The 22,859-nt window shown below is 39.9% G+C and overlaps 1 protein-coding gene across 1 annotated transcript in view; it reads left to right on the top strand.

The window, feature by feature from the left end:
- Positions 1-22,859, top strand: part of TG (thyroglobulin) — a gene marked incomplete at its 5' end in the record, with an annotated part of 158,123 nt that overhangs the window by 63,617 nt on the left and 71,647 nt on the right. Inside the window, 6 exons of the mRNA XM_083860645.1 lie at positions 5,916-6,050; positions 6,669-6,833; positions 8,032-8,254; positions 10,553-10,646; positions 14,440-14,599; positions 19,716-19,912. Of these exons, the coding sequence (XP_083716771.1) occupies positions 5,916-6,050; positions 6,669-6,833; positions 8,032-8,254; positions 10,553-10,646; positions 14,440-14,599; positions 19,716-19,912 (974 nt within the window). The remainder of the gene's footprint in view (positions 1-5,915; positions 6,051-6,668; positions 6,834-8,031; positions 8,255-10,552; positions 10,647-14,439; positions 14,600-19,715; positions 19,913-22,859) is intronic.

Raw genomic sequence — 22,859 nt, 5'->3', positions numbered from 1 at the left:
AATGTCTTTTACCTGAATTCTCACTGATTCGTTGTTGCTTCAGCAAGTTTTGCCTAGTTGCAAAAACCTTTCTGCTACAAGGCTGAGGTCTACAAGTCATCTCATCTCCAGGCTGTAGTGTGTTTAACTGGATGTATGGTTTTCATCTTTAACTGAATGAATACTGCCATTTATTTCTGTACCTCTACTGCACGGAGCAGAGCATGCTCCTGCTGGTCTGTTGTGATTTCCACATCGTTTCTGTGATCTGAGAAGTGGTACTTGAAAAACTGATAGCCTGAACTGACTGGGAAAGTCCAGCTTGTTACGCTTGGAGCATTTTTCCCCCTGTAGAAGTTTGTGTGCTGTGATGACGCTGAGTATGGAACCATCTGTGGGGTGTTTTAGGTACAATCTGTGACCTTTAACAGTGGGAGAACAGATGTTATTTTAAGACTGCTCGTGCTGAAAATGCTCATATGTCATCCTGAAGTCTTGGTTTACTTAGGCTGGTATTTAAATAACAACTCTGCTCTGTTGTGTGAGCATGGTGGACTGTCTTATAAACCGAAAGCAACCAGGTCTCATAGGTTTGAGATGGAAATTCCTGCAGCCAGCTGTTAGCTAGGGGAGATAAGTAAATGGAGTTTTAATGATATAATATTGTATTGTTATTTTCCAAGTATGCAACCCTGTTATTCAAACAGTTTATGCACAAGGGTTTGAGTTTTGGAAACTTTTATGTGTTTGCAAGTTAATCTGAAAGACGCAAAACAATCCATGAGACATATTAGGGGAATCTATAGAAGGAATACTTGTGCTTAAAGCAGATTGGAGAACCTGAAAATATTCCTGTGTGTGTGGGAAGAGCAACCCTGATGACTTTTGACTTTTTAATGAGATTTTTTAATTGTATACAATAATTATCTAAATTTTAATGAATATTTTTGTCTTCAAGATAGAACATATCTATCTCAGATTTGGCAGCTGTTGGGAGGCAGTGGCCCTTACAGGGTGGTTCCTGCCTGGCCCTGTGGATCACAAATAGATCATGTGGGCTCTGTTCCCACTCCATGCAAATCGAGTCATTAATTGAAAAACCACTGAGGTATGTGGATGTGATGATCTGCTTGGCCCTTCCTGCTCCTGCCTCCTATGATCCCCTAATGATTTATAGCCATTCCCTTGAGGCAGGGACTGAGCAGAGCAGTGGCTACAGAATATCCCAACATGGGAATAAATTTCCCATTGGGCTATGTCTGCACATCGAGTATTTCTATTCTCAAGAGAGATGCTGATGGTAGTGCAAGTGCTGATGTAGCTGACTTTGGTGATTAATAGGATCATTTATCTTCCTGTTTTCCCACAATGTTGAGTATTTGTCAGAGACATCCTTGGTGTGAAACAAAGACAGCCTTGTTTATCCATTTTTGAGAACTGATTTACCATGCTCCCACACAGCAAATTTGATCTCTGATGTGGAATTGCTCTGTCTTTGGTCTTAAGTTTGATTTTTATTGTTTGTAAACATGAGGATTTTAGCCTTTTGAAAACAGCTTATTTTAAACCTGGATAAACACCTAGTACATTTTTAATATCTCCTTACTGTATCATTTGCTATAATTGGCACCCCTAAAGGAGACAGAAAGCTTATATTTAACAGGAACAAAGTGAGATTGCTCCCTGCTAAAGGCCAGAAATGCACAGTTGTTATTTTTGAGACTTGTCTGAGGTGTGATTACAGTTATTATGCAGCAGTTTAAAGAAAATCACTCATTTTGAATTACACAAATCTTAAAGAAGTTATATTTTAGGAAGAATATATTTTCTGCAGGTCCACTCTGAGCTGATGATTTGTTGGCTTTGAAGATTGTTGGTATACAGACAGGTTAGCAGTCTGTTGAAAAAAAAACCCCTGAAAACTAGGAATATAAAGCACTAAGTACAATCTGTAAGCATGTTTTGAGTTTGAGTCAGGGTTATTAAATATGGCTCACAATTTCCAGAATTAAGATCAGAATTTGTCTTTCAAACATAAATCAGGCATACTGAACCCAGAGGTGTGATTTATGTACCTCCTTAACCTCATATTGACCTCCTCAACTTCACAAGTTTTCTTTTAATTTTACTTGTTATTTCAATGCACTTCCGTATATCTGTTTCCTTATATCAAGTGTTAAATTTTGCAGCAGACTCATAAATGATGCCTCTTTTCTTCCTGTCACTCACTGAAGTCAGTGATAAAACTTTTGTTGACTTTATGGCAAGGATTTTATAATCTCATTGCCTGTGAAAGTGGAAGGCTGAATTCTGTGTCTCCAGGAAATCTATTCCAGTCCTGTGATCTTGTGACTGGAGTGGGAACAGAGTAAGGCCAGCGTGAGTCTTTTTGCAAATCCAGTCTCAAGCCTTGCCTACCCAAACAAGAACATCTGGAAGAGAGAGGCTCTCTACATGGGACATCTATAATTTTGCAGTAAGAGTTACAGGGATGACTGGATGCAGAGGGCTGTAATTATCCAATGAAAGCCTTTGCCAAAATGTGGGTTGGAAGGTCAGCACTTAACCTATATATAAATCAGAAATGTCTTCCAGCCCATCAGGTGCACTGTGCTTTGCCAGCAGCACAGGGCCAGCCTTGTGAGAGCAGTTTCCAGATGAGGCAAGTTTAGATCAGCCATGGAAAGTTGTGTTTTGCTCACAGAACAAAGTGGTGCACGTGGCTGTGGGCCTTGCTGGCTCTGCTTTCAGGAGAAGGGAAGAACCAACTAATATCCCAAATCTCTTTAGCAGCTCACTGCTGGCTGTCAGTGTCCACAGTGGTGCCATGCATGGCTCTGGGTTAAAGACTTTTGCCCTGTTGTTAAAATAAGCATTAACATTTCTGCATCTCTCTGCATCTGGGGTCAGCTGGGCAGATAAAAGGGAAAGGAAAAAACTGGGAGTCTCAGCATTTAAACCTGACCTGAGATCATGAATGCTTTGTCCAGGATGGAGGATGAAAAAGAAACAAACAAGCTAAACACCCCTAAACCCCAACCCAACCCAAAGAACCTTCCATGTGAGAGGTAGCAAGTGTCACTTCTGTGAGATTTGGAGCAATGAATAATCAGTTCAGATAGGAATCCATGAGTTGTGGATGTTTGTAGCATAGGTGCTCACTCTTCTATGCCTAGCATGGGCTGCAAAATGTGCCTCATATGTATAGAAAAGGTAAATTCCTGACTTGACTCTATCCCACATAAAGGGATAAAATAATTTCTAATGTAGAAGTATAAAATTTATCTTTTGAAATAGCTACAGGAGGCAAAATTCAAGCTTCGGATATTTAAATCCAAAAAGTTTATTTTGGTTTTGTGGATTCATTTTGAATTTCCTTCCTGAGAGAGCAAGGACTCCTCTGAATGTTTGGCTTGGGGGAAATGGAGGCAAATGAGGATGATGAGACTTGCCTGAGGTCAGTCAGTGAGTCAGGGAAGATATGGAAAGAGAGTCTGGGGAAATATCTTCCAAAACCACTGGTGCACCCCAGACTTTTTGTGTTATGGTAGAATCCAGACAAGGCTCTCTTTTGAAAGAACCACAGCTGGTAATTTGAAGCTTTGTGTTTGAACCTAGAGAGATTTTGCTTGTTTCAATGGTAGGACTTCAGCTGCTGGTACTGTAGACAGCACAGGATGGCAATATTGCTCTTAGGTAAAAACAAACTTTGAGACATGTTGATAAATCTTTTTTTGTACTTCACAAAAAAACCCAAAACCAAACAAACCGCAAACTGAAAACATAAATTGGTAAGATCTGGAAAAGAAAGACCTGGGGATCTAGTAATGCAGGCAGAAAATCTCTGGAGAGGATGTAATGGTTAATTATCCATCATTTAAAATTGATGTCTATTTTTAAGTATCTTTCTAAATAAGTGCCACAGATTCTCACTCTAGATGTAGAGGCTGAAGTTTTCTAACATAGATCTTGCAACAGCTCATAGTGGATGTTTTTTAAAAAGAGAAACAGTTGACATTATGAAAAAAATAGTCATTTCCACATGACTAAAATCACTCTGTTCCTCTAAAATAATTGAATAGTCAGTCCTTAAAGGTAAGAAAAAATCCAGTGCAGTGAGTGTGTTACACAAGTCACACTGTGACTGCAGGGTCCCTGCTCCTAATTCAGATCCCCTCTGAATAGCACTGGTGATGATTTTGCCTCTCTGGGACTCAAGTAAGCTTGTGATGTTAAAATAGTGCAACACCAAATTAACCTTCATTTCTACTTAGCTGGAGACTTTCAGCCTCTCCCCATTAGAAAAGTTGCTCACAACTATAAGAGGAGTGGAATGATTTTGGTTGTAAAGGACCCATGGAGCCCAGTCCTGCTTTCTTGCCTGTAGTTCAAAACCTGAACTTTGTTCATGGAATCCAGAAGGTCATTTCATCGCTCCATCAGATGTTTTCTTCAGCAAGGGGGTGGCAAAGGAGCCAAGCCCTAATGCATCAACCTTGGTAATGGTGGTAGCACATCACTTTTTTTCAGTTTGTCCTTCGTGAGATAGCTCATGCTTGAGGTTTACGCTTCCTAGTGAAGGATTTACCCTGCAAAAGAAAAGACTTTTTGCATCACTATAGAGTCCTGAATTGTGGAAGTTACTCTATGTTGTCGTGACCTATACAATTGTTATGAAATCAAATTTAGTCACTGCTATTCCCTGCCTATTTGCTCAAGGAAGGGTGAACCAGCCTTGTCTGTGGTGTGTTCTGAGTCTTGGGTTTTCATCAACAAGTTTCTCAACACCAGGACTTTCAAGTTGATTGTATGGACCCCAGACCTCAGCCTCAGGTCTGATTTTGAGTGCTGTGGTAAAACTATCTTTCTGTGAGAGGGGGAGAAAGGAAACTTTGGCCATCCTTGCCAGTCACTGATTTCTCAGTAGAATAAAAGAAATCTTTAGTGAAAGGACAGGTCATGACTTTTGCATCTGTGTGTGTCAATGAACTCAAGGGCAAGACCTGCTCACTAGGAATAGCAAAGGAACAGCTGACTCTGCTTTGTCCTCACCCTACAATTACATGGAGAGGGCAACACCAACCTACTGTTTAGGACTCAGTGGCCACAGCAGGGCCTTTTGCTTTTAAAACATGTTGAGCTTCTGAAAGGAACTAAAATAATTAAAAGCCCATTCTGTCCCAGACCTTCTTTTTTGTCTTCTGTGTGCAAAATTGAGAGTTCTCTGATATTTTTATCTGTTTGTGTATGATAAAAGAATGTTTGTGGCATTTTTTAAAAATATATTTTGAGACAGGACAGTTCTTGAGTTAGTACATATGTGCCCATGCATGCTCACACAAGTGCATGGATGTTAAATGTATACATGGGGATATACATATATGTAATACACATGATTATATTTACATATATGCACATATTTGTGTATATATATTCCTATCAAATAGAGTGAAATTTTAATTATGTAGAAGTTACATGACATTAAAACCGTTAGTAGAATTCAATATAATTCTGTCCACCAAATCAAATTAAAATGATCAAATTAACCTCCATTTACTGTCCAAGGTGTTAGTGGCTGTATGTGTTCAGGAACTTGTGTGCAAGCATTATAACCCATGTCCTTTAATGTAATTAGGGCTGTTCAGAAACCTTTTATTTAAATCAGTTGGATTTACCTTCAAACCTGGATAAAGGTGCCCTGGATTTGCCCATTTCTTTACTAAATACCTTTGTAAACTAATTAATACCTGACTTCTGAACATGGGATTGGACCTTCAAGTCAATCAGAGGAATATTTAATTTATTCTCAGTTGATGCAAAGGAAGATGACACTTGTTCACTGAGGAACTCCCCAATGCTTTTAACTTTGTATTAGTTGCCTCTGAATTTTTTACTGCTCCTTCTAGTCAAATCATTTTTTATGGTTCATTTTACAGAGTATATGGATGCATGGCAACCCTTAAATGTGTCATCTGTTCTCATGGATTCATCCATCTCAAACTTTGAAGTTGTGCATGTTAGCAGAGATATATCCAATGACTTCTCCACTGCCAGAGATTTTTGTCTATCTGGTAAGAAATGGTCATTCACAGCTTTATAGAAAATACAACTTGTGAGCCTGAAAACCAAGAACAGCTTTCCTACTTCTGACATGGATACACTGATTTTACTTGTTTTTAAAGACTATCCCAGTGTTTCCTGATGTGAGAGAGGGGGTCTGAAGTAGTTTAGCTAAAGAGAGAAGCAATAGCTATAAAATGCCATACAGTAATTAGGTAATTTTGACACCTCTTGGGCACAGAGATCTCTTACTTCTCCAGGCATTGTACAGCTGGAAGAATATTACATTTACTAATATTCCATTTAGTTCCCATTTACTCACTGAGGACTGTTGGAATTCAGATGAGGTTATCAGCACTTTACTAGATGGTGTTTTTCTCCTTCTAAAACCTGTGATAATAGTTCTTCTGTTGCATTATTCCATTTTAAAGCCAATATAATCTTCTGTCCTTTGGCTATTTTGGAGAATATTCTGGCCATATTTATGTCCCATTACTCTGAAATACATCATATCTTTGTTGCTTCACCTGTTGTAAAACCTTTCTTCTAAGAACAGTGTAACATTGTCATGAAAAATACTGTGAGAACACATTTTTACCTGCTCTTTTTCTTCATGCTTCACCTCACAGCTTGTTCAAAGAACCAGTCATGTACAGTGGTTACACTGGAAATCCAGCCTTCAGCCATAAAGTGCATTTTCTACCCTGATACACAGATGTGCTCACATGGCCTGCAAGGGCACAGCTGCTGGGTTTTAATCAAAGAACCTGCTACTTATATCTATAGGAGACAAGGTAAGAATAGGCTAAACCTGTGGAGGAAGGCCCTCAACTCTGGTGCCCTGTGTACAATTCTTGTGAATGGAGGACTGAGGATTTATTGCTTTATGATTCTTCACCTCATAAAGCAATATGGATGTCTCCTAGACACTTGTCCATGGCTGTTTCGGAGGAGTTACAGCCAAGAAGATGGGAAAAATGTCCCCAAATACTATTTTAAAAATGCAAGAAGTTGTAGTGTTACCCTCTGGTGTTGAAGCAGGCATAAGAGACAAAGTGTAGTTTATGAAAGATATTTTGAAAGTGCAGAATAGTAAAACCAAACAACAACAGTAATGCAAGTCCAACTTTTAGCTTTTCATCTGCAGAAGATGCTTTGATATGCTCTTCCTTTTAAGCTTGGAGAATAACACCATGAGTGTTGAAAAGCCAGTGTCAATTGAAAGTATTAAGGACAATCTCTAGAGAAAACAGAAAAAGCAAATAGATATCCCTGCTCCCTAAACAGGATGAAATAATATTTTAAAGAAGTGAAAATTATTTAAGAGACAAAAAGAAGTTGTGTAGCTAGTGTAGATAAGTAAAAAATTGTGTTGTTTGGTTACATACTTATTTGAAAGTATAAGTTTTGTTGGGTTTATTCCCCTTGATTTTTAAAGAGACTGCTTTCTTTTTATGTAATACTAGTTCTTTTATTTATTAAAGGTAATTAGAAGCCAGGCAACAATAAGGGGAAAAGGAAGAAAATTTTCCCTTTCACTGAAATTCTGTGAAGTCAATGAGAACCTTCTAGGTTGAAACTCAATGAGAGAAAAAGCAGTTTATCATTGCCAAGTAAAAAAATATCACAGACTGAGACATAAAAGTAGACTTGTGTGTTTATTGTTTGTTACAGGTTTAGTTTCAGTCCCATGTGTTTGAATTGTGTTCCTGTCTATCAAATACATTGTTTTAGGAGAAAAATGGCAGGAGGTGTCACTTAGATGTGTTTTAATGGACTATTTTATAGGAAAACAGTAACACTAAGCAGTAAATTGATCTATGTTTCACTTAAAGAACTGGATACTTAATAGCTTAAAACTATGGGAAATGGAACTAATTTTTATTTCTGAACTGGTCCTAAGTTGAAAAAGCTTTTTTTTTTTTTTTTTTTTTTTTTTTTTTTTTTTTTTTTTTTTTTTTTTTTTTTTTCCCTCTGCTTCCCCTCTGACAGATTTGCTCCTGCCCATTTCTGAATCGGATTCAACCCCAAGAGTGTACATCCCATCCCATGGCTATCTGGTGGGCAAATCCCAGGTGATCCAGGTGGGCTCAGAGTGGAGAAGCATCAGCCAGTTCCTGGGGGTCCCTTATGCTGCTCCTCCCCTTGGGGAGAGGCGCTTCAGTCCCCCAGAGGCGTTTGCCTGGGAGGACACCTGGAATGCCACAATGCCTCGGTAAGGAACCCCTGTGGTTACCTGTAGGGGGGATTTGTCCAACAAGGGTTGTGGGAGCTGCTGGAGTGATGACAACAATATTCATGTCCTTTCTTGCAAAGCCACCTGCAGAGGACAGATAGATACAAGTCTGAGACTTTGATTAGCAAAGGGAATAATTTCTCTGTCTATATGTTAAAGCACGCAAGCACTTCAAGAGAAAAGGAAAATTTCTGTGCACTCCATTGCCTTGAATCTCTGCGTAACTCCCCATCAACTGTCTGCTGTCAGTCCATTTTCAGTCTGAATAGTATTTGTACAGGTATTTATTATATTTATACAAATACATTTTGCTCCTGCTGAGCTATAAATTTGTACACATTTAATCCAGGAGGAGCATTTAAACACTGGTGGGCCTCATATAGAAATTCTCTGCCTAGTAGTGTCCAATAGATCAGGCTGAAGAGCCCAGAAAATCAATCTCTTCTGTCCAAAATCTATTAAAAGGCAAATACTTAGGGAGTTGAAAGTGTATTTAGCCTTTGGTGATCCTGGTTTGGCGCAGACAGCACCAGCTCTTGATGTCTGAGCCACAGTGTCTTGTAGGGCTTAGTTGGACCCACCTGCCTCTGTGATCTCCCCTTGAGGACCTGGGGTTTCAATGAGCAGCTTGGATGACATTTTAAAAAATTTGGGGACCTTTGTCCATCTGTTCCTGTCTTTTGAATCCACAGTGCTTCCTTAGTCCAATGAAGAATTTGGCCATTGTCTTCTGTTACTCATTTAAGGTTAAAAAACCCAATTATTTGAGTTTACACTGGGGGATTGGAGAGACATCACTTTATGTATAGAAACTGTTGATTTTTTAAGGATTCTATATATTCTGTATTGCTAAATATGATGTTGCTAAATATTTATATAAAAGTAATTCACATTAGCACAGTGCCATTACTGATGGAAGAGAAATATTTTTTTATCAGCTTAGACTTGATAAAAGACTTAAAAAACTTAAAAAACCCAACCCAAACCAACCTGACCAAAACCACCAGCCAGCTATTGGTGTCTCCAGCTCCTGGAAGAGCTGTGGACTTGCTTCAGCAGGTGGCAGCCTTTCTCCTGGGAGCTGGAGGAAAAAAGCTGTGATCACAGGTGATGATCCCTGCTGCCCTGTGGAAAGCTGTATGATCAATAGTGTAATACCTATTGTGCTGGCAGGCTTCCTACCTGGGAATTTGTATTTTTTCTGCTAAAAATGGCTTTAGCAGTTTTTTTGTTTGGAGATGATGTCAGTGTGAAAGTTGTTGAGTGACATCACCATCCTAGGAATCTTCCCTTTATGGAAAAAAAAAATAGAATTCTATTAAGTCTGGTCCTTTTTGTTGTAGTTTTCTAATAATTTATTCACACCTTAAGGACAAAATTTTACAGGGGCATTAAAAATGATAATTTAGAAATAATTCTCTGAGCTATTACCATATTTTCTGAAGCCTCTTTTGGTTTCTTCACTAATAAATTGTGAGTTTTTTCCATAACTCATTATGTGGAATGGATAAAGAGGTGGAATAGAAAGAACTGGCTTCAAAATAGATTATCACTGGACAGCAAAAATCATCCACTTGATTCAAGCTTGATACACTTGAGCAGATGAATGTCATTTAGACGATGTCCATAAAATGATTTTCTCTACATGGTTGGCTGCTGAATTCTTATTGGAAGGGTACTTTTAACATTACTGATACTGTTAATGGTCTGCTATGATGCTTAGAACAAAGAGATTTCAAAAATGTATTAAAATTTTGAAGTTACCAATTTTTCCCACAGACCATTAGAAATTAAATTAAACAGAATGAAGTCTAGCCCACAGACCACTAGGAAATAAATCATAATGTACATAGCCCACAGGTTAGTAGAAATTCAAATAAATAACTAGTATTTTAACAAAAAAGTGAATTTTGTAGGTGTGCAGGGGAGACTATGCCTGTGAACCCCAGTCCTGCTCCCTTTAAAGCTGGTGCTAATTTTTTGTAGTTTATGTAAAATGTGGGAGTTTCAAAAGCATATTTTCAAATTTTAAGCTTTTTAAAGTGAGGTAGAGTTTCTGAGGAAGGTTTCTAGGCACACAAATACAATGCATTATGTGTATGTGTACAAACCCACGTAGCTGTTGCTAACTTACAGGTGGACAGAGTTTTAAATGAGATCAAGATTTACAGATTTAAAGATTTCATTAATCTAATGCATTAAAATACAAGGAATTAGCAGCAGTGGAAGAAGAGAACAAGCCTTTTTTATTGTAACTTTCTCAATCTGTGTCTCTAGGGCAGCATGTTGGCAGCCAGGAGATGGAGAGGCCCCGTCACAATCTGTCAGTGAAGACTGTCTGTATCTGCACATCTTTGTTCCTGCCACCACTGTAAGTCAGAGATGTAATTAAAATCAAATTCTTTGGTAGCTGAGGGTTGTCTCTTTCCAAACTGCTTTTAATTGGCACGAATGGCTGTTTTTCCTGTGTTGTTGACAAACCCTGCAAAGTTAAATTAGGCACTCTGGTGTCTTCACTGGTACAAGAGTATTCCCTACAGGCTTTGTGTGAGCAGTGTGGGGTGTCTAGGAGGACAGCATACTAAAAAACTAGAAATAAGAGAGAGGCAGAGGGAAACAAAACACAAGAAGAAGGTGGCAGCAAAGGAGGAGAAATTAAGGACAGAGATGTCAGCGTTCCTGCAAGCAGACGATCTGTCCAGGAGACAATAATGCAATACAACACATCAACATTTACCACCAGATAGGGAGCTGCTGATGCTTTTTTTCCCCCCCTCATCTTTACTGTTCCTCTTTTGACATCTCTGGGAGATCTGTTGGGAAATGAGAGTGGCATGCAATGCTAGATTTGTGACCAGCTCACAGAGCTTTAAAATAGATGTTTCAAAAGTGACTGGGCCACTGATACAATTTTAAAATTCTTGATTTTCTCATTCTAAACAGATATAAAAGAAAGCTGCAAGTTAAGCTAAAATGCTTGGCCAACCCCTGGGGGGCTGGGGGTGGAGATGCTGAGTACCACGTGAATCCCATTGAAGAGTGGGCTGAGAGACAGGAACTTTTTCTTTCCACAGTACTGGCAATTTTCAGAAGGTGATGGTAGCTGTAATAGAGATTTATGAGTCTGTCATACTGCATGTATGGAAAGAGCTGGTTTAGCAATCTAACAGCAGCACACAGAGTCCCTTGCAGGCCCATTTTAATCATCAGAGAGATCAGCAGTCTGTCTTCTCCCTGCAGCATGAGGCTGTCATTTTGCTTTGAGTGCAACCACCACTTATTGAAAACATCAGGTCACTGTCCCAGGCAGTTTGCCATCGATGCTTAAGAGCTGCTTTCAAGATAGTTTATTTGAAAGCACTGTATTTTCCACCAGACTAAATAGGCTTGTCTCTTCTCCTTGTCAGTCCTGTGAACTGAATCTCTCCTGTCCTTTGTAGACGTGTAAGGTAGAAGTAGGTCCAATCAAGAAAATCAGTTTCACATGCATAAATCTAGTTCAGGAGAGAACTAAAATTTCAGAAGTAACTGGGAGCAGAAGGCATTGCATTTTCCTGTCTCTTTTTGTGGCAAGCACTATTTTTTACTCACATGCAGAGAGATAGTTATATATTTTCAGCCTGTGGGAAGTTAAATAAGCTAGTAAATATGGAATATAAAATCTCCCAGGGAGCAGCAAATGCAGAGGTCGTTCAGGAGCATTTTGAGCCTCAAAAAGAGCACAGTGCAGGGACTGCTGCCTGTCAGCAAAGGACTCTCAAAGTGTCAAGCAGTGAAGAAGGTGAATGACATAATTTTGCTTCCATAGCTACGTGTACCACAGTTAAACTGGCACTTCTGACTTTTTTCCACCTGTAATCATCACCACCTGTTACCAAAGCTGTGCTTTGCCTTTATTTAGAAAGGGTTCACTTGATCAAGACTTGAAAATCTCCATTAAACAGGAATAGAAACCCTCTCTCTCTTCTTACTCCATTTCCTGCACATTCCCATCCTTACTGCCTCGTCCCCATTGCACTCAATTTTTTACAGAGCAATATTATTCAGTAGTAAAAGCACTGAAGGTTGCCTGTCTTGGTTGAGTTTAGAGCTACCCCTGTCAAATAGCTCATCAAATGTTTTACAGAAGAATGAGCAGGGAGGTTGGACCAGATGGGTCCAATGGTGTTCACTTCCAAGGTTAATCATTCTGTCATTTGGGGATGGAGAAGATGCTTGTGAATCTTATGAAGCTTCTCAGACTCGCAGCTGACTTGTCCTGGTGGCTGCTGAACTTCATTACCCTAGTTAGGGTTTGCACATGGGACCTAAGCCCCTGCAGTCATGAGACCATGATGGAGCTGCTGGGCTTCCCATTGCTTGGTGCAGAAAAAGAAATGGGAATGCTACATCCAGACACTTGGCTCTGTGTACAGTCCCAGTCATAAATCTTCCCCTGAATTACTCCATATCTGTTGCAGCTGTTGAAAATGTCTTTGGTTTGCCATTTCCAAATTTTACTGCCCATTTTTGCCCTTCTTACGCTTTTTATTGGGTAAAGTCACTCAGAATAATGTAATATGCAATTTAAAGGGCAGCTGGAGGTCATGGCGCTATAGACTGTGGATGTATGGGAAATGCTTATTGTGAGCCTCAGGCTTAACCATGCTGAGCTGAGGGCATGGAGAAGGCTCAATATAATTGTTAGTACCATTTCAGCTGACACAATTTGATGTGGTTGTATTTCAGAATGAATTTCCATGTGAAAACAGATGATTTCATTTTTTCTTCACCCCATCTCTCTCTGTGTTGCATGCAGTGCAGAAATGGGAACCAGGGGCAAGGCACTGCAAGTTAGGCAGTTTCAATTCAAGAGAAGTTCGTGAGAAAAAACAACTTTCTCAGTCCTTGCAATGTCTTGTGTTTTCTTGGCAACATTGTTATGTTCACAAGAAGCCCCTGAACTGATTCATCAGAGAGATAAGTGAGGAGTGCACACAATTGCACACAAATTAAGGGCAGTTGAGGGTGGTTTGCCTGCTAACCTGTAATTTTGCAGGATGCTGCAGCCATCACTGCTCAGCTGCTTCTCCCTTACAGCTGGAGACATTCTTTGTCAGAACAGATGGGACTGCTGTGTTTAGCTAAGCTCCATCCAGAAAATAACAGCAACAAAGCCCATTGCCCTCTAGGTGCAGGGAAAACCAACCCCAGATGTACTTTGATGCTGCTAAAGGAGAGAGAAAAAAAAGGAAAAAAACCAAACCAACCTCCTCCCTTATGTTCACTGAAGGATGTTTCTTTTGAGTGTCTGTAAGTGCTGAGGTGTCCTGGGGCTGTTCTGCTTTTTTTCCTGTTCATGCAGCAGCAGCCTGGCTGCAGCCCTGCTGTTTGTGCAGAGAGGGTCCATACCTGGTGCTGCTTTGGGAAAAAGCTTCTGTTCCTGTGCAAAATCAGGTGGCTCTGCCAGGAGTGTTAACATGGGTGCAGACTGGGACTCCTTGCCATCCCAGGAATCCTGTTGGGCTCTGTTGGGGCAGAGTCCATCAGTACTTTGTGAGATATAAGCCTCTCTTCTGCAGAGACAAAGACCTCTCTGCAAGGCCTCTCTATGTATCTGGTGGGGGGAAATTTCCATGGGGACTGAAGGAGCATGGAGTGTTATCAATATCAAGGGACATTTTTGAGACTAGGCAGTGTTTGAGGGCTAAAGACTCGAGAGCAGGAAGCAGCTGTGCACAGCTCTGAGTTAGTCTTACTCAAGATGGGGCAACCCAACAGACCTTTTCTTTCTCCTGTTTCCCATCTGTTTGAACTTTTCCTGCATGTTTGTGTAAAGCAGGTGTGCTCTAGCAAAGACAAGCACACCACATGCTCAGCCAAGACAGCCGGAACTGGCCTAGAGGAGATTTTGACTAGTGGAATACAGTGGTGCTGCTAGATCTACTTTATACTGGAGATAGTGCCCTCTTTATGATATACAGGTCATTGTAGACAATTTGTGGACAATTGTGGACAACACACTTTAAATTCCAGACAAATAGACAGATATTCCTCTTTCTGGTCACTCTTAAAGAGCTATAAATGTCTTAGATAATGTTCACGAGGAAGCTGCTCATGTTCTCATCAGTGACTTACCAAAGCAGTTGGCCACAGGAGCATTAATCTGGTCATTGTCATGGCAGGTCAAAAACATGTCAGTGTTGCTGTTCTTCCACAATGGAGGGAGTTACAATGCCGAGGAGGGAAAGACAACCCTGGATGGATCATACCTGGCTGCCATTGGTAACATCATCATTGTAATGGCAAACTACCGGGTCGGTGTCTTTGGCTTCCTGAGCACTGGTAAGTCATGAATTTCCAGAGCAAACACAATGATGCATTCTGTAACTCTTCTGTTTCTGATTTGTATTTTTTCAAGAGTCTTGGTTTGGAAAGACAGGTGTCCGCCAGGGAAAGCCGGAGCCTCTCTTGGAATCGAGAATGTAAACCCCCTCCCTCATAATTATTATAATTTTGAAATTAAGGGGCAAAGATATGGGAATAGGAATAACAGTTCTTTACTAGGAATATCAAAAATAAAAATGTAGTAGTACAAAAAAGCAAACAAACAAAAAAAGAAAACACTGACAGAGTCAGAACACAAACTGACACCCTGTTGGTCAGGGTGTTGGAAGCAGTCCAATTAAATCCTCCTGGAGTGGCAGATGTGGTTCTGTTGGAGCAGAGATGTTCCTGTAGAAGGGTATAGTTTTCCTCTGAAGGTCCAGTGGTGGTGAGATGGGTCCAGTCTTCCTCTGGGAATCCAGTGGAAACAGGTTATCCTGGTGTTCTGAATCTCACGTTTTGTCCAGGTAGGGATACCAGGCTCCTCCCACTGGGTGGAGCATCTCACAATGGGATGATGTAATTTCACAGCTTTATTTTTTTTATTATTATTATTTTGGGGAAAAAATGGCCAAGAAGTAATGAAGGCTTTATCTGAAGAGAAAAGGGAAAGGTTGGGGGAGCAGGGACAGCAACAGACCAAACCCAATATCTATATCAAAGCACTGGCTAGACTTGTGCTTGCAGATGAGATTCTGGATATTGAATTTTTCAGACACATGTGAAGAAAGGTTAATATTAAAATTCCTGCTATTTCCAGTGGCCTGGAAATTGTGGGTAGAGTTTTTAATGATTCCAACTTCCGACCTGTTCCATCCATGAAATTTTGCTCTCTTGTGTCCATGTCAGAGTGGGGAAGAGGCAGAGACAGATAACTGCAGATTCATGGTAAGAAGGATGGAAAGTGAGAGGATGGAAAGTATGGCACAAAGGTGGTTGATTGGTTCTTCAACAATTTAGCCTGAGTTCTCTGAAGGCCTTGCCCCATTTAGTCTGAATCTATACTGGCCTGGATGTGACTGAACATTTGCATGTTCTCTGTTGCAACTCTTCCCCATGTTCCAATGTAAAGGATTTTTGCTCTCCTATTGCCTCCTAATACCAATTGTCATTAAAAATTATACAAATTCCCATTACAAACAGGATTTTGTCATGTTAAAGAGGTATGAAAACATGCATTCAATCTCCCTAAATTTTTGCCATCTGGTCTTGGGGATTGTTTTTTTCATTTTGTCTTTTTTTAGCCTTGTCTTTTTAAGCAAGTAGGGAACACTTTTCTTTCTGCCATCTTTCACTTCTGCCTGGGAAAGGGGAACTTAAGGTAAAGAGCCATTGAGAGAAAATGCAACAGCTGCATGTGGAGCTCCATTTCTTTCAGTCTGGTGGCAATCCTTGGTCTCTTTAGTGGGCATTTTAATAAATTTGAAACTTTTAGGATGTCATATTTACCATGTTTGCAGATATCTGACCTACATAATTCACTGCATGACCCTCTTGAGTGTTCACTGCTAGTGATGTTGGGTGGATTTTGCCTGGTTTGAGGTTATAGCTGCAGTTGTTGGTTATTTTTTCCCTTCTCTGTTTACTGTTTTTTTCAAAGCTCACTCACAGCAAAGTGTCTTTCATTCTGTATATAGAGAGCTGTCACTACAAGATCCTGACTTATTTAGATAAGAATTTGGTTATGAGTGTATCTGGAGAAAAAAAAATCACTTTTCATCAGTGGAAACTCAATGTTTATGAAAGAGATACCATAATTTCATTTTGTCTAGAGCCAAATGCTGTGGGAGCTTCCAGTACCCAGCACTGCCCACACGTTACCCATCACCCTCCTTCAGCCCAGTGAACCTCACCTGGGTTTCTTCCTAAGTGGAAAATGCTGGTTGGGCTGAATATGGTACAGCAGTTTTTATATGATGATGCATAATTTAGGGATCAGGAAAATTATTCAGTCTCTGTTTCATAGGGCTCTGTCTGCATATCATAAAATGTCAATACATGGGCTTGTCCGTGGCTGGCAGACATTCCTGCAAGCCTTCATAGAGAGGTGGTTCATGACACACAGGGACTTTTTGGGGAGCTTCTCCTGCTCCTTTGTACTGTGGTCAGGGAAAAGCTCAGTCTTTCCTGGTCTCTTCCTCTTTGGGAAGTTCGTGGTGTGTATTTGGGAAAATCATGGAGTCCCAGACTCACAAAATATCTTAAGTTGAAAAGGATTCACAAGAATCATTGAAGCCCAGCTCTTGGCCCTGCCCAGGATACCCCAGGAATCCCACCTTATGCCTGAGAATGCTGTCCAAACACACTCTTATACTGAACTCTGTCAGGCTTGGTGCTGTGACAACAAATGGGTGATTATTTAAGGCATTAACCATTAACATGTCTTCTGCACCTGGTCCTTTGGAACTTTTGCCATTGGATTCAAAGGAAGCAGGAGTTCACCCTCAGGACTTTGCAGCAGGACTGTCAGAAGGCCCTACAGTTAGAAATAAATTTGTGAATAATATTAATTTAATTGTCCAACTAAGCAAAGTGCTGAATCCTTTCAAGTTGACTTGTTGGAAATTGCAAAATTAGAAAGGAAGGAATTAAATTAATTTTTATGGAGTGGAAGGGTAGTGAAAACAGATTTCCTTTTGTTTGAATGAAGTTTTTGTTAGTTCTGCAGTTGTTCTGGTCTCTCAATGGCAGAGCTTTGGCAAAAAGTGGCAGAGCTCTTTTTCTTCTAAGCATAAAGGACGTTTAATTTAATTTGCTATCCCCCATTATTGTTGCAAAAAGTGATGTACATTCTTACTAATGTCTTCACTTCCTGATTTGTGTCCAGAAAAATTAAGGTGAATTGCCAATGATATGGATGGCAAGAGTATGGAGAAGACAGTAATGTTTTTGTGTTTTATTCTTTAAGGATTCCATGAAGTCATATAAACCAGAATGATTTTCATACTTTAATTTAGCACCATTGTTCTTCTTCTGTTTAACAATAACAGAAGGAAGCACATGAGGACTCTGGTTTCTTTTCAGCTTCCTGTGGTCCTCAGGAATGTGATCTTTTCCTACAAAAAGGCAGTGGAAAAGATTCCTGGCAGACATGTTTCTTTCAGTCTAACTCCTATGAGTGTCCATGTGTGCATCTGTTCTCCAGTGTGGTGCATTTCACAACCCAGTTGTGGTTTTTGCCGGGGAAAAAGGAACTGGTTATATTTCCCTCTTAAGTGTTTTTGTTTAGCATAGTGAAAACAAGGCCGATTGTGTGGCTAAAACATTTACATGGATCTGCACATAAAAATTTCTTCACCAAAGGGATTGTAAAACATTGGAACAGGCTGCCCAGGGCAGTGGTGGAGTTACCATCTCTGGAAATATTTTAAAACATGTAGATGTGGCACTTAGGGACATGGTTTAGTGGTGAACTTGACAGTACAAGGTTAAACAGTTGGGCTCAATGATCATAAGGGTCTTTTCCAAACTGAGTGATTCTATGATTTCACTTCTTTTGGAGCAGTCTGAGCAGTCTCAATGGGGATGGAACAAGCCCTTAAAATGAGATTTCCTTTCTAAAGACTGCGTTTATTGCTGGATAAAGAACTTTGGAAACTGGTCATTGTGTGCAGAACAAACTGAAAGAAACCAAAAAACAACAACAAAAAACCAAATCACAAACCCAAAAAACTAAGCAGGGAAAATATTTTCTCCATTGCTTCACTGGTATGGCTTGGACTGAAACAATGTCTATAGGTCATAGTTTTTTTGGCCATTCAGTTTTTGGCTGCCCTACTGAAAGGTAGTTCCTAACAATGGCTGTTGTAGTGTGGGCATCTCTAAGCCCTGCAAGGTTACCATTAATCTGTTCTCCTCTACATTTATTCTGCTGTGTAAACTGGTGTGTTTGATACCTCAGTAATTCACTACAGCAATATAAAGGATGTAAACTTTAACTGCTCTTTGCCCAAGACCTGTCCACAAAGTGACATCTTTTTATTCCACTCTGTTAAATTTAATTTACTGGTTTCTGGACCTACCCTTATTTTAAACTTGTACTATTTGGTCTTGGCAATGGAAGAAACAAATAGTTTCAGCTGTTTTTCTATTCATGGCTTTTTTGTTTTATCCTGTGGGTTTTTTGGTTTTTTCCAAGTTTTAAATGTGAAGAATTTTTAAAACTTTGAAAATGAATGGCTCATTGTGGATTAAAAAGAAGTAGACAGACAAAAATCATTTTGCTCTTCCTGTTTTACAAACCATGGAGGAATTACTTATTTCTGCTTTTGTTGACATAAAATCAGCCTTACCTACATGGTTGCATCATTAGATGTGTTCAGCATTAGTTCTTTATTAATCAAAGTATCAGGTTACCACTTTCTGGTGTTGAAAAGGAGGTGATCATACTTAGGCATGAGAAGCACATGATTAATTCTTTGTTTTTATGTTTGCAAAAATATTGATACATATATATATATATATTAGATTTCTCTCGGATAGACATAAGACAATCTCAAAGAATATAGACAGAAATATTATAAATTTTAAAATAATATCTGGAAGAGTGTAAAGAAATTCAAGATGTTGTCATTTATAATGTTTGATTGAGCAGGGCAAGTGTAAGAGGTATGTAGGAAGGAAGCATACAATCAGGTGTACGCCAGAGAAACAGTGATTCTTATAGATCCCTTACAACTTGAGAACTTGGCAAACACACAGATTTATTTTTTTTTTTTTGCTTGTTTGTTTTAAATTTATTTTACGATTGAGCTACTTATGTAGAAAAAGAATCTTATGGCTAAATCTATGGATACTTGAGCCTGGATTCATCTGCCATGATGTGACCTAATGAAGCTCAGAAGTTCAAGTGTTATTTTTCTATCATTGGGACAAAGCAGGGCTGCCCTGTGGAGTCGTAAAACTGAAATGGAGTCACTGTGTAAAGCGATTACCTTGGAAGGGACCAGACTTTTAAACTCTGGTATCAGTTTTGTCAAGTTTTGGCTGCAAGAGCTGCAAAAAAATGTGACGTTTACTCCAAACTTGTATATTTGTCATTTTCTTTTCAGCTGTATTTTGTTTCCCACTCCAGGTTCTGCCGAGGCAAGTGGGAATGCTGGCCTTTGGGACCAGCTGGCAGCCCTGAAGTGGGTGCAGCAGAGCATCAGCAGCTTCGGGGGCGATCCCGGCCGCGTCTCTCTGGGCGCCGAGCGCGGCGGGGCCGATGTCACCAGTGTCCACCTGCTCACAGGGACAGGTACAGACCTCTTCAGGAGGCTGCTGTTGATGGTGAGTCCCATCCCTGCTTCAGCTTCACCTGAACTGTGAAAAGGATGTTGCTGCAGAGATGAGGATGCTGCAGTGTGTGGGTGCTGGTTTTGTTTCATCCATACCTTGACGGGGCTGTTGTTGCTGTAGTTATTTTTCATCTCACCTGTGACTGTTATCTCCAGGAGCTGGATGCTTCACCAGGATGTACAAGAGATGCACTTTGGTGTTTGATTTACTCATAGTAAGAATCCAATTTTCGTCACTGTGGTTTTTGTGTATTATATAAATAACCTTGTTTCGTAACCTGTAGGTACAACAGCTTAGTTTCCATTCCATAAATACCATTGTTGGTCAGCAGCTTTTAGACCATGAAACTGATGAACCAAACTCCTACATGGTAAAGTATCCAGTCTTTTTATCGGATCTTATGACAGATTTCATTTAAAAGAAAAGACAAGTTTCAGAGAATAAAAATGGGTTTACAGATGGGCTTGTTTCCCGTCAGCTTAGACCATTTTCTCAGCCACTCCAATTGATCCATATCCTTACAGCCTTTCCTGTGCTGTGTCTCAGGACTCTGAGATCAGTTTTGTCAGCATCAATACTGCCATTTATTTTCACAGCCTCAGAGAAGCTCAGTGTGCTCTGAAATGAGGCTTAATCACCAGAGGAGGTTTATACATCCAGCAGAAATGGTACTTGGACAAAATGAGGTCTGCTAGCAGTGTTGCCTTGGAACAGTGAGCAGTGGGATAGAATTCTTGGTTCAGGAAGCTGAGGGCCCAATTAAATAAAATGTTGCCTTGAAAATAATGACTTCTTAATTTCAGGAAACATAATTTGCCTTTTGCATCCCTGTGGCTCAATAAGTTTATTTTAATTGCATTGCTTTAGTGGGGAAGGCAAGGGAAGTTTCTGAAAATTGCTGCTCATTAATTGGGTTATTTGTGTCATTATCAGATAATTCCTCACACAGTTCCTAGATTTTTAGTCAGCTCTTGACATAGAATTCAATTTGCTAGAAGAACCAGAGTCCTTTTCTCTCAGTTTCCTCCTACTTTGAAGGCACAGACCCTTTACTGACATGGCTGAGGATGGGGCCCAGTGAAAACTGTGGCAGGACACAGTGCAATTTAACAGCTGAGCCACTTAGGAAAGGGAAATGCAAAGGGCCTCCTTGCTTATTGTTGCTTCTTGAGAGTAGTCCCACATTATGTATTTTCTTTTATAAAAAAAGTTTAAAAAAGTTCTTTCTCCTATAGGAGAACACTGAATAATGGAAAAGAGAAGCAAGTGCAATTAGCAGACATATGCACCAATTCTTCCCACTTTTCTAGTGTTTATATATATATTTTCCCTGGGACTGTGCTGACCACTGCCTTGGCAAAAGCAGCATCTCCACTGAGTTCAGAGTAGTGTTAATTTCCGATTTCAGAGAGATGTTAGTTATTTATCCTGACAGCCTCACAGTGGATTTAGTGTTCTTATGAAATACACTGACAAAATGAAAAGCAAGCAACTATAGCAGTAGCTTGTAGCTTAAAAATATACTTGCTCTCTCTCTTTTTTTTTTTTTTTTTTTTTAAGTGGTGCCAAAGTTGTTTTCTCACTTACATCTCCTGTTAAGGGACGTGGCTTGTTTTTGTTCAAAGACACCAAAATCATTGAGCACTTTTAATTTTACTGTAAGAAAGGAAGTGCACACAGACTAGAATTATGAAACTGAGAATATACACCAGAAATACCTTTCCTGAGGGAAAATCCCTTAATGAAGCAACAGAGCTCTTCTGCAGAAATCGGCTTTGTGCTTCTTGTTTCTGTGCTTGTTAGGAATGATAAAACCATACTGTTCCTGAGCATGCAGAGAGGAGTGGTGCATGAAACTTTCTTGACTAGAAAATGTGCACCTGAAATGGCAAAATGCTTTTGAGTTTCCTGTGTCTGCCCTATAAGAGCTTGTGTTTGGAACAAATCTGAAAGCAGATTGTACAAAATCAGTGCAAAATTATCATGGGGACTTTTTAGAATTTATTTCATCTTTCAGTGGTATGATTAGAAATAAGTGGTATCAGTGATTATGGTCTTGTTTTAAATGGTATAAGAGCAGTAGCCTGGCATTTGATTTCATATTTTGATCAATTAATAATTTACCAGTGCAATATTGGTGTAGATGACTGAGTCAATTATATGGATTGCAAGAGGCTGCAGAGGGCAGCTGTGTTGGGTGTCCTCTCCAGGCATTCTTGGTGGATGTATTGGGCAGCCTTTTCCACCCAGTGCAAGGGAAGACACCAGGTCCCTCCTGATCATGGAAGCAGATCAGACAATAGTGGAAAGAGAAGGTTTATTGCTCTTCTACTGCAGTCAGGTGTGGGGCTCTCTGACATGGACCTTAAATATCCCTGATCCTGGTAATTATCTACTCTTTAGATCCCCTTTCTTCCCTCTTTTCCCATCTCCTTTTTCCCTCCCTTTACCAGTCTCACTCCCTCTCAAACAAACCAACCACCTCTCTTGGTTACTTTTTTTCATTATACCAGTGTTGCTACATCCCTACCCAAATTTTCTACTTCTGATACCATTTCATAGGTAATGTCAGATTTGTCTAAAATCACCTGGGCACTTTCATCCCTTGCAAGCTCATGTTTCCCCAAAGGTCTCCAATAAAAATTTTCAGTTAATTGTAAAAATGGCCAAACCTCACAGAATTTCCCCATAACCATCTGTGCAATCCAGCCATCTCTATGGCACATTTAATTAGTTTTTTGTAACTTTATCATTTCATTACTGTGAGGATGACAGAGTGTCTGTGTAGGTCACCCAGGGAGGTTGTGGAGTCTCTATCCCTGGAGGTATTCCAAAGCCATCTGGACATGGTCCTGGGCAAATGGCTCAAGGGGACCCTGGTGGAACAGGGAGGAGTTGGATCAGAGGATTCCTGGGGGTCCTTTCTATGCTGAACTGG

This window comes from Zosterops lateralis (genome assembly GCF_965231275.1).
Source record: "Zosterops lateralis genome assembly, chromosome: 1".
Classification (NCBI taxonomy): domain Eukaryota; kingdom Metazoa; phylum Chordata; class Aves; order Passeriformes; family Zosteropidae; genus Zosterops; species Zosterops lateralis.
This window is presented reverse-complemented; position numbering and strand designations above follow the sequence as displayed.